At 36.7% G+C, this 12,874-nt stretch overlaps 1 protein-coding gene across 2 annotated transcripts in view; it reads right to left on the bottom strand.

The window, feature by feature from the left end:
- CDK19 (cyclin dependent kinase 19) overlaps positions 1-12,874 on the bottom strand; it is a 169,827-nt gene that overhangs the window by 45,651 nt on the left and 111,302 nt on the right. For both annotated transcript variants that reach the window (XM_027551209.1, XM_027551210.1), the window contains 2 exons: positions 8,059-8,169; positions 6,503-6,643 (listed from right to left, as the gene is read on the bottom strand). In XM_027551209.1, coding sequence (XP_027407010.1) covers positions 6,503-6,643; positions 8,059-8,169 — 252 coding nt within the window. The remainder of the gene's footprint in view (positions 1-6,502; positions 6,644-8,058; positions 8,170-12,874) is intronic.

Below are 12,874 nucleotides of genomic sequence, written 5' to 3'. Positions count from 1 at the left end.
CCCACCCCCGGTACACACACTCTTATGTAGCTGTTCCTGTTGAATATGGCTGTGCCTGTGTCCTCAGCTGCCAAGTCATGTCCAGCTCTTTTGCAACCCCATAGACTGTAGCCCGTCAGGCTCCTCTGTCCATGGGATTTCCCAGGTAAGAATACCAGAGTAGGTAGTCATTTCCTCCTCCAAGGAATCTTTCCAACCTAGGGATTGAACCTGTGTCTCCTGCATTGGCAGGTGGGTTCTCTACTACCAAGCCACCAGGGAGGACAAACATGGGCTATGCCTAGTGACTTGTAATGAACAGAATACAGCAAAAATAATGAGCTGTCACTTTCACGATTAACTTAAGAAAACTGTGACTCTAATAGAATAAATGTCTTCAGGGCTATACCCGAGCCTACTGGTAGTTCAAGATGATAAAGAAGCTGCCTACAATGCAGGAGACCCAGGTTTCATCCCTGGGTCAGGAAGATCCCCTGGAGAAGGGAATGGCGACCCACTCCAGTATTCTTCCCTGGAGAATTTAACTGACAGAGGAGCCTGGTGGGCTTCAGTCCACGGGGTCACAAAGAGTTGGACACGACTGAGCGAGTAATACTTTCACTTTCTAGGTCTGAAACGGAAGTAACTTTATACCAATCCAAAACTGTTCCATAGATGGTTAGTTAATAATAAAACTCGAAAGATTACAGGATGTAAAATTATTTTCTCCAACTGGATCTCACAAAAACTTGCACGTACCATGTTTGCATACCATATACTAGCTATTTGTGCCTGTGAACTTCAAATGACCCACTACTAGCCCACTATTGTGAAGAATAATTACCATATAAAACTCAAGTTAGAATTTTGCAATGGAACTGCCATATTTTTTAAAAGACAGAGCTAGGGTTAGAACCCTAGAGCATTCATTCAAATCCTTCATTTAATAAAGACCTAGCATTTATCATCTGCTAAGCACAGAGATATGAAGGGAAAAAAAAAAGTTTAACTTATAGTTCAGTTTATGCCGCTGATCCAGTAGCAAGATTCTGTAACAAAGGAGCCATAAATCCACTTAACAATACTACCATTTAGCCCACATTTCTCTACCTTTGCTAAAGAATAATGTGCAATTGCCAGATGCTTTGCTAAAATTCAAGTAACTTATGAGTACAAACATTACGCCAACACTAGGAATACAAAAATTAGTGAGATCTGATTCTTGCTCTCAAGAAGTTCATAATTTTGATAAAAAGATAAACTATATCCTGGCATTCTTCCAGGCTACCAGAATAATAATGTCATAAAAATGAGTCATCCTATAGTTCATCTTCTTACTCTTGGCAATATCCTGTTGTAAAATTAAAATACATCTTTCCTCCCTTGGTGTTTACAACTTCCATATATTTATAGACTTATGTCTCTATTTTACTGTCTCTTTGCTAAGTTGAATACATTTAGCTCCTTTTCTCTTAAAACAATTTCTCAATGTAAGTAACACTTTTGATGACTTTATTTAAATTCTCTATTTCTGTATTACATTCTAGGACCCAAATGACATAATTATTTTTCCAGATATGCATTCAATCACAATGAAAAACATCAACCCCACTGATGTACTTCTATGTGTGAAGTCCAAAACACTGATTTTTATTTACTTTTTTAATTTGTTGAGATATACCTTTACACTGCAGTTTTATATTTACTCTAACACTTTTAATTGTATGAATTTCCTACATTTCTCACACAAAATTAAAATTTAGAGATGGTACACACTCTGAAACAGTTGTGACTAACAGTATAAACCCAAATTTCCTACAGTAGTAGGAAATGAAGCATTTAAAAAACCTACTCATTGACTAAAACTGCAACTCTACTCTTAAGCTCATACAAAAAAACAGTTTTTCAAAAGTCTCCATCATATCCCTTTTAACCATATTCATATTTCTATATCTACTGCAGAATGTATCTATAAAGTAAACATATGGTTTTAAATCTATTCCAGAAAATTTTTTGGCAAAACCATGACAGTACAACAATATGGTCCAGATAGCAGGCCTCACAATCAGTAAAAGAACTAAGGAGGCTACCAAAGACTCTATTCTTACTGGTTTAAAGCTTCAAATCTTGTTAGAGTTACTTATTTAAGGAGGAGAGGCACTAGGGGACTGTACAGGTAAAATATAAACAAATATTATACTCGGTCAGAACCACATTCAGAACACGAATTCAATACTGTGTCCATGCTAATACAGACAGCCAATAATGGCACAATGGCACATGAAAAGAGGCTTCACATCTCTAATTATTAGAGAAATGCAAATCAAAACTACAGTGAGGTACCATCTCATACCAGTCAGAATGGCCATGATTAAAAAGCCTACAAATAACAAATGCTGAAGAGGATGCAGAGAAAAGGGAATCCTCCTACACTGTTGGTGGGAATGTGAGTTGGTGCAGTTACTATGGAAAACAGTATGGAGATTCCTTAAAAACTGAAAATAGTGTTATCATATGACCCAGCAATCCAACTTCTGGAAATTACAGTTTTGTCTGGATATATTCCTGGATATATATCCAGACAAAACTGTAATTCAAAAAGATATATGCACACCTATGTTCACAGCAGCACTATTCACAACAGCCAAGACATGGAAACAACCTAAAAGCCCACTGACAAGAAGAAGAGATAGATAAGATGTGGCACATATATACAATGGAATACCACTCAGCCATAAAAAAGGAAACACCAATGCCATCTGCAGCAACATGGATGCCACTAGAGGCTATCATACTAAGTGAAATTAAGTCAGAAAGAGAAAGACAAACACGGCATTATATCCCTTGTATGCAGAATCTAAAATATGAAACAAATGAACCTAACTATGAAACGAAAGCAGTTTCACAGACATACAGAACAGACTTGTGGTTGCCAAGGGGAAGAGGGTTGGGGGAAGGATGGAATGGGAGGCTGGGGTTAGCAGATGAAAGCTATTCTACGTAAAATGGATAAACAATAAGGTCCTACAGCACAGGGAACATATTCAATATCCTATGATAAACCATAAAGGAAAAGAATACTAAAAAAAAGTGTATGTGTAGCTGAATCACCTTGTTGTACAGCAGAAATTAACACTGCAAATCAACTATAATTCACTAATATATATAATATATATATTGAGTGTATATGTATGTATATATATGTATGTGTGTGTGTGTATCTAGTCCATGCTATGTAAGAGGTAATAATAATCAGTGGTGGCTTCTTTAATAGGGAATAATAATTTAATCAGGAAAAAAAACCCTTAATTCTGTTGCTTACAAACTTTCAGTACTTAAAAACAAACGAACTCCCTAGCCTGATATTTAGGGGCTTCCTCAATCAGGCTCCAACTCCTATCTTCCTAGCCTGACTTCATACTACCCTAATTCAGCTTATCCATTTCTGAACCTGACAGAAATACACATTCTTTCTGAGATAATTCAAGTGCTTTCTCCCCGCAGAAATGTGACATCCAACACTCCAACAGGTTACCCTCGTCTCCCAAATCTCTCTTTAAATTCTAAATGGCACCCTCTGAACCTTTCCCTTATCCCCCCATTCAGAACCTCTTTTAACCTTGAGTAGCATTTAGTCTGTACTTCTCACATTGCCATGATCACAATCTCTCTCATCTGTCTTGTAGTATAATTGTTTGCGTACATGTTATATTTCTTCTCTCAAACTAAATTCCTAAGAAGGTCTTGATATAGTTATGTTTGTACTGTCCTCACCAGTCCATGCTTTGCACATATTAATACAAGGAAATAAAAAAACATGCTGTAATAATCAATATTCTTACTGATACTCATTCATTAAGGAAATATTTGGTGCTGCTGCTAAGTCACTTCAGTCATGTCCGACTCTGTGCAACCCCATAGATGGCAGCCCACTAGGCTCCTCTGTCCCTGGGATTCTCCAGGCAAGAATACTGGAGTGGGTTGCCATTTTCTTCTCCAATGCATGAAAGTGAAAAGTGAAAGTGAAGTGGCTCAGTCGCATCCGACTCTTAGCGACCCCATGGACTGCAGCCTACCAGGCTCCTCTGTCCATGGGATTTTCCAGGCAAGAGTACTGGAGTGGGGTGCCATTGCCTTCTCCAAAGGAAATTTTCACTCAGTATCTACTGTATACCGGAGCAGTAGTATACCAAAATGAACCACTGACCCCACTCTCTCAATAACTTTATGGCCTAGAACATCTTCTAGACATCTATATAAATTACTATAGTGCTAACAGACAAATGCCAGAAGAGGAGCAAAGATGAAGTATAACAGTAACCAACAAGGAGGACAGATTATTTTCAAGTAGGGATGGATATGAGGATAAGTTTAACATTTGTGCAAGTTCTGAAGAACAGGTAATATCTGAATATGTAGAGACAGGGTAAAGTGTTTTAAGACAAGAGAAATAAATGCCACTGAGGCAGGAAATCTCAGGAGGATCTAAAGAATCATCAGTAGTTCATCCGTATACTGCATGTGAGAGATTATAGGGATATCGGAGAAAAATTTTAAAGGCAGCTATAGGTATACCTGACAAGACCTCAGAAGCCAAAAAAGGAATGAGAGCTTTAGTCTCTAAGCAGTGAGGAACTGTTTCAAAGTTCCTGAGCAGGGACTGAGTAATTATTCTAAAGGTCTACAGTGGACTGGAAGGGAAAAGGATGGTTGACAAGGAGACAAGAGGCTAGCACCATCCCACGAGAAAAGGATAGTAAAGGCCTGAACTAGGAATGAGGCACTAGGAATGGAAACAGAGGAATGGAAGAGAGATTTCAGTGGGGAGATTGGCAGGACCAGACACGTTCCAGATGTGGAGTACAAGGGCCTGCAAGTGGCAAAAGAAGTTTCTAGGCTAGAAGGAGGGTTGTGCCATCACCAGGATGTCTGTAAGTATTAGTCGCTCAGTGTGTCTGACTCTGCAACCCCATGGACCATAGCCCACTAGGCTCCTCGGTCTATGAAACTCTCCAGGCAAGAAGACTGGACCGCGTAGCCTTTCCTTCTCCAGGGGATCTTCCCAATGCAGGGATCGAACCCGGATCTCCTGCATTGTGGGCAGATTCTTTATCATCTGAGTCATCAGGATAGAGGACATTAAAGCAGCAGCAAGTTTGGGTGGGTGAAAACTGAATCCTGGTGATATCAGGTTTTAGTACTACTGGATATGCAGGTAGTGCCATCACAAATAAAATGTGTTGAACTATCCTATTTAGAAAAAATATAAAATTTTATGAAAAAAGAGTTGAGATTAATCTTCATTAAAGCTACAGTTCATGGGGCTGCCAAGAGTTGGACAGGACTGAGCGACTAACACACTAACACCACATCCTATTTAGAAGAAATATACAATTTTATGAAAAAAGAGTTGAGATTAATCTTCAGCAAAGGATTCTGATAAATGATTCAAACATGAATACGACCTCAAAAATATAACTCACATAGGCTATATTAAGTAGCAAATTAAAATCTAAAACCATTTATGAAGGAGGGTTTGACCTAGAACTTCATGTACCCAAGAATTATTTTCATACATGCTGATTCACAGGTAATAGTAAAGCAGATACGTGGAATGCAATGAGAACCTCAGTTTAAAATTATGAGGTGAAATGCTTCTGTTGAAATGGTAAATGCAGCTCTGTGCTGCCATTTGGCCCCAATTTAACTTAAATGCCATATCACGAGATGCTCAAGTCAGAAGACTAGGTCTAAGTGACAAGGTACCATTCCTTTCTATAATAAATACTTCCTCTCAATTATAAGAACTGAGTCGACTTAGATTTATCCCTACTATATCCCTAGAATCTCCAAAAGCCTAAGCAAAATAAAACTTCCAATTAGAAACTCATGGGTATTACAGCTATTCAGCACCCATATTTCTTAAGAACAAACAAAAGAATTTCATCAACATAAACTAAATTTAGATAACAATGAAAAGATGTGTAACATATAATTTGATGTTAATAAATTTTTGTTATGTGTGTGCTGAGTAAAAAAGTAAAATCAAATATTTGAATTGTGGTTAATACGCCTAATAAGTATATTTCCCCTGTTAGATTTATTCATTTACTTAATTCTACTTACTGGATACAATGTCATTATTTCAGTTTAGCTTTGAAAACAATACAAACTCGGTCTTTAATTATTAACATTTTTACTAACAGTAAGCAGAATTATGAAAAACAAATGGATTAAAAGGTATTTGTTTTACATACAGCCATCTCATGAAGATTATGCAGGTCATTTGTTAAAAACCACATTGACATTTTACAGTTGTGTGTCAATGCAAGGAAAGAACATACACTAAAAGTTAATAATGGTAATCTTTTGATCATAGGCTTATGGGTGATTTTTATTTCCTTCTTTTTGCGCATTTTCAAATTTTTCTATAATTAATGTTCATCATAACTGCACCAAGAAGAAAACTTATTTTTATAAGGAGAGAAGAAAACATTGATCAATTTAAAAGAAACATACTTACCAGATCTCTGTGAAGCACCCAATTTGCATGGAGGTAATGGATCCCATCAAGAATCTGGTAAAGTAATGATTTAACCATAGATCTTGGCAACTGCATGGGCTTTTTATTTGCTTTTGATGCACGGTGAAACTTAATAATATGCTAAAAATTAGAAAATATATATTAGAGTAACATAGTCTTTGCCTATGTCAACAAAACACAATAAAGGCTGCAATAAGTACATTTTAAGATCACGTATTAAGGGCCAATAATAACACAAAGAAAAATAAATAATAAGCTCAAACCAAAACAGAATCTATATTGAGGGTGAATGTGAGATTATTAATGTGGTTGTTGTGATGACTTACTGAAACCATTAAGATTTGCATTAAGTAAAAGCAAGAAGTAAAAAGGGTTTATAATTTAAAACCTGCCTTAAAATAGCATTAATTGTATTCTCTACTGACAGAAAGGGAAAAAAACTCTGTAAATCTTTACTGTTCTATAAAATAAAGTTAGTACTTAGTGCATTTGGGTAACATTACTGACTGCATGTATATCAGAATTATTGGAAAGTTCCACCTTACATAATGAAATTAGGATATAGTCTTAGTAGTCAATAGTAAATAGCAAATCACTAGACACAAGCAGGAAGAGAAAAATGGGGAATTCAATTGCATTGAAATAAATATAAACTGAATCATCATATCCAAATTTTTATGTACACATGTTATATTGTGGAAGGGGAAGAAATTCCATCTGCCCCCTGCACTCCCACATCCACCTCCATCTCCATCCAACATTTGCCCAAAACATGCCAACATGGGTACTAGATATCCGTGACAGAAGAGGTTCTTGTCAATATCTGCTATAAGGAAATTTCTTTCAAGACCTATTAGTCTGTTAAAGTTATTCTTGAAAAGAGTTATAATTTATAAAAATGACAAACCACATTCTATTGAATCAAAATTTAATTATCCAAAGTTTGAACTTACCGCCAAGTTTGAATTTGTTTTTTACTTTTGGGAGGTCCTGGGATAAAATGTTTAAATGACTTGATTCCTAATTTTAAACATGTGAAATTAGAATTTTTGGCTTCTTTTATATATTGTTTTAAAAAAAAACCCTAATATTTGCAGACCTGTACATATTTATTTGGTGGGGTGAATTTTAAATGGCAAAATGCTGCAAGAGAGGACCTTCACTTAGAGAGGAAAACTATTCACAAGCACATGACTGTTAAATATGAACAGTTAAATATGTGTACAGTGCAAAATAAAGTAATTTCCCTAGAACATATTAGGAAACTGCCATTCATTACCTAAAACTACAATCTCCCACTCAGGAACATTTTTTGAAGTGAAATTTCTGAATGTGACAAATACTATAAAACAGGATGTTAATGTTTATTGCTCTAATTCTTTTAAATCAAAATTTACCTTTAGCATATTTATTTTGAAACTATGGTCAACAGAGCAAGTTTTCCTTTCTGTACATTAGCAGTATGGAGCACATACATTTATTCTTCATACCTATATAAAATTATTATCCTAAAAATAAAGTGAGTTTAGACTTACCCATAAATCATGTTCTGCATAATCAAACAGCAGCCACACCTTCCTGTCACTGTGAGAAAGGAACACCTTCTGCAGGGCGATCACATTAGGGTGCTTCAATTCTCGCAAAAGCTGAAGGCAAGAGGAAGAGAAGGGTCAGTATTCTGTTAGCAGAGAATAATGTACTCCCATAACTTCAAAGTGAAATTTTTGAAAATTTAGACAATCCAGATAACTAGCGTTAAAAAAAAAAAAAAAGCAACACCATCACCCAAATACCATAACTTAGAGATAAACTCTGTCCACATCTTGGTACATCTCTTTCCAATCCTTTCTCTGTAATATGTATGTTTGGAAAACGGGATCCTTTTACATGGTAAGATGTAAAATAGTAAACAAAAGTAATACCATATTGCTAAATAATGAAGTGTATTTTGGCATGTGTGTAATTTTTTTTTTTAAACTACAGGAAAGGCTGCTAGGGAAGCAGGAATACTGTTTATATCCACTCCAGCATAGTATGTGCTCAATTTGACAAAAGGCAGAAAGATATTTAACAATCCCTAACTAACTTACCCATGCCGAGAACATGAGACAGGTTTTACAGAAGAGTACTGAGCGTAAAAGAATGAGTCTCAAACCCACTGATAAAACTGGTATGAAAAAGAGGTCCTATAAACAGAGAAACGACTAGGCCTTTCACAAAGCAGAAAGCTTCAAGCTGGACTCTGATAATAAGAAGGAAAGACAGACCATATCAGCAAGTGAAAACTTAGTTCTTGGCCCATAACAGGCAGTTGCTTGATAAAATGTTTATCAACAATAACATTAGCTGTTCAAGGTGGAAGTCTTCTAAATATGCCCACCTCACACTGTCCTTAACCAGGGTTCAGACTTAATAGGTATAAACACACTCAATTTGTTAAACACTTCAAATGCCTTTTAAATGTAAAGCTCCGTGGAAAATACACAAAGGAAGAGGGGACAAAGCTCCTACTGAATAATTTCTATGCGCAAGGTGATTGCATGTCTGTTTTTTCTCTCACTTAATCCTTCCAACAACCCTATGATGCACACAGAAGCTCGGGTTCAGTGTAAAAAAATAACTTGACCAAAGTCAAACATTAGAAAGAGAAGAGCTTTGGATTTAAATAGTTCTGCCTGATTCCAAAGTCCATGCTTTTTCCAGTTCAGCTAAAGTCCTTGTCATCTGTTCCCACAATGTAGAAGGGAAGACAGACATACAAACAGATCAACGAGGCAGAGAAAAATATTAGAGAGTTTGACTTTATTAAATGTCTACCCAGAGTATGTCCTCTTTCCTGCCCGCAGGGGAAAGGAAGGTAAAACACTTCTGTACCTAAACCAAGCTCCCAAAACACCAAACACTGGCACAGACCCCTGAACCCTGGACTCCATCTGTCTGGGGGAGGGTATGTCACATGTAGCAGTATTTAATCAACACCTCTAAAAAATTAGGGTTTTTTGTGACTACAAATTACTGATCTCTCTACAGTGAATCCACCTTAAGTTCCATGTTTAAACATTATTTCGAATAGGTAATACATCTACACAGTTCAAAAATCAAATGTACGTTAAAGGAAACACATCCACTCCTTCCCCAAGGGACCACAGGCTGGCCTCCCTCCTAGAAGGAACTTTTTTTAGTTGCTTGGTGAGTCTTCCAACTATTTATGCAAATGAAAGCAAGTATGAATATTTACACAAAAGATAGCACTTATGTTTTACTTTCTTATAAATCTTTCATTGTTCAGCACAGTATTAGTTTATAGAAACCTTTCTGGTTCTTTCTTACAACGCCAAGGTATTTCCAGGTCACTTTTTCGTGGTAAAATATACATAAAATTTACCATTCTAACTATTTTTAAGTGTGTAGCTCAGTGGCATTAAGTACACTGTGTTTCAGAACCGCCACTCTATCCCTTCTCTAGAGCCTTTTCTAGAGAAGAAAAGGCTGGAACTCTGTCCCATGACACACGGTATCTCCCATTCCCATCTCCTCCGGTTCTGCTTTCTGTCTCTAGAAATCTGACGATGCCAAGTACTTCATATAAATGCAATTGTTCAGTATTTGTTCTTTTGTGTCTGGCTTCCTTCACTTCACGTGTCTTCAAGATTCATCCATGTTGTATGGATGTATCCATGTAGGAAAGAATTCCCTTTCTTTTTAAGGGTACATATTAATAATATTTCATTGTATGCATATACCACCTTTGCTTATTCATGCATCCCTCCCATCACCCTATGGACATTTGGGTTGATTTCACCTTTGGTTATTATGAATAACACTGCCTTGAAGACTGATATACAAACATCTATTTGAGTCTTTGCTTTCAATTTTTTAAATATACTCAAAAAGTAGAATTGCTGGATCCTATAGTAATTTTATATTTGATTTTTTTTTTTAGCAATTGCCATTCAGGTTACCTTTTCTATGAAATACAGGAGGGAAGAGGGTAAAGTTTGCAACACCATGCATTTACTAGAAAATTTCCCCTAATCCCCAAAATTGCACTGTATAGCAATATACACTTGCAATTTCTGCATACCTATTACACTTTTTCTACCCTTCCAGTCTTTTTTTTGGCAGGGGGCATGTGACATGGTATTTGGGATCTTAGTTCCCTGACCGGGGATTGAACCCATAAGCACTGCAATGAAAGCGTGCAGTCCTAAACACTGTACCACCAGAGAATTCCAACCCTACAGGTCTTTATAAATCACTAAATATCAATGTGAAGGCAAGCAAAGAGTAAGAAATAGCAAACTATGTTTGTTTTATTCCCTTTCCGCATTCATTTTTCACTCTACAATCAGAATGGTGTTTCAAAATACAGACTACAAGCATAAAAAAGAAGGAAATTTTGCCATTTGCAGCAACATGGATGGACTTGGAGGGCATTATGCTAAGTGAAATAAGTCAGAGAAAGACAAATACTGTATGCATCACTTACACGTGGAAGCTAAAAAATACAACAAACTAGTAAACATAACAAAAAGAAGCAGACTCACAGGTAAAGAGAATAACTAGTGGTAGCCAATGGAGGGGGCGGTCAATATAGGGATACGGGATTAAGAGGCACAAATTATTAGGTGCAAAATAAGCTACAAGGATGTATTGTACAACACGGAGGATGCAGCCAAAATTTTATAATGACTATAAATGGAGTATAACCTTTTAAAATTGTGAATCACTATACTGTACACTGGTAACCTATATAATATTGTACATCAATCATACAGCAATAAAAAAAATACAAAACTGATCATCTCTGTCACTAGGGACAGAACTGAGGAATTAAAGCAAGCAATAAGGCAAAGGCCAAATAATGAGGAGGCTTACAGGCCATGCAGAACTGTCACAGTTCTCCAGTGAGGAGAGGTTCTACAGTGAGGTTCTCCAGTATCACTAGAAACATGCTGGGTGCAGTGGGTTAGGGGAGAAGCCAGCTGATATAAAAGGTACCATGCTGTGACTTTCTTCTGTGTATGTCTGATGGCTGGGCCACTGAACAAGCGACTCTGAGGGTGATGGAGTTTAGGATGACTCAGATATGACTTTACCGAATTATGTGTACTTGATGTATAGTTGTATTGATATACTTTTATACTGTTTTAACTTTACATCTGCCTCCCCTGGTAGACCATAAGCTCCTTGAGGGCAAAGACAATTTTAAATTTATCTCTACAGGAACTAGCACAAGGTATGGCATGTAGAAGGAGCTTTTCTAAGTGATCTCATCCAGTGTGGAAGTTTTAAATGTCACCTATACACATTAACTCCCAAACGTTTATTTCTAGTCAACGCATATTCCCTGAAGTCCAGCTATGTATATATATCTAAAATGCCTCAACATCTCTACTTGAACATCTGAAAGTCACACTGAGGTTGTCATCTTCACCTCTCCTGCCCTCTACCCCAACTGCTCTTCCCCAGCCTCAGTTAATAGCAACTCCATCATTCCAGTTACTCAGGCAAAAGTTCTCAATCCTCCTCAGGTCTTTTCTGGTCCTTCTATTTAAAATTATAACCACCCCTCTGCTTCTTTATTTTTATGCAAAGTATTATCACTACTGAACATAGCATATAGCTCTATATCCCTTAGGTATAATTCTAGAGAGCTTAGAAAAACAAAAGTTTTCTAGTAACTCGGGTAGGAAAAAAATTTTTACACTTCAATGGAGAAAAAGAAAGGCACATTCTTTCAGGTTATCTGATTCTGATGCTATGGAAGCTATTGTACAACTCTATACATTATAGATAACTGATGATAACACAGAATAATTCTTGCTTATCTACATTCACTCTCCATTGTGGAAGATGTTAAAGTTACCTTAAATTGGACATCATTTTAATATTCCTGATCTACAAATTTATCTATCCTATACTCTTCTTTGTATGCTCAGTCACTTCAGTTATGTCTGAGGCTTTGTGATCCTATGGACTATAACCTGCCAGGCTCCTCTCCATGGGATTCTCCAGGCAAGAATACTGGAGTGGGTTGCTATTTCCTCCTCCAGGGGATCTTCCAAGCCCAGGGATTGAACCCACATCTCTTATGTCTCCTGCATTAGCAGGCAGGTTCTTTCCCACCAGCACTACCTGGGAAGCCCACAGATTCTTCTTTGAACAGGTTATAATTCTACTAGGTTCCTTCATTTAGTAAGTTACATAAAATCTTTAAAATGTGCTCATTTTATATCAGTCATAATTTTATCTGCTTTGAAAACTATTCTTTAATATTCATTTCACAGAAGTATCTCATTAGCAATAACATGAAGCTGCTATAGTCTTTATTTATCCAACTGAGTGCAA

This window comes from Bos indicus x Bos taurus, chromosome 9, assembly GCF_003369695.1.
Source record: "Bos indicus x Bos taurus breed Angus x Brahman F1 hybrid chromosome 9, Bos_hybrid_MaternalHap_v2.0, whole genome shotgun sequence".
Lineage (NCBI taxonomy): Eukaryota > Metazoa > Chordata > Mammalia > Artiodactyla > Bovidae > Bos > Bos indicus x Bos taurus.
Note: the sequence above shows the minus strand (reverse complement) of the source record. Positions and strands in the feature narration are given on the sequence as shown.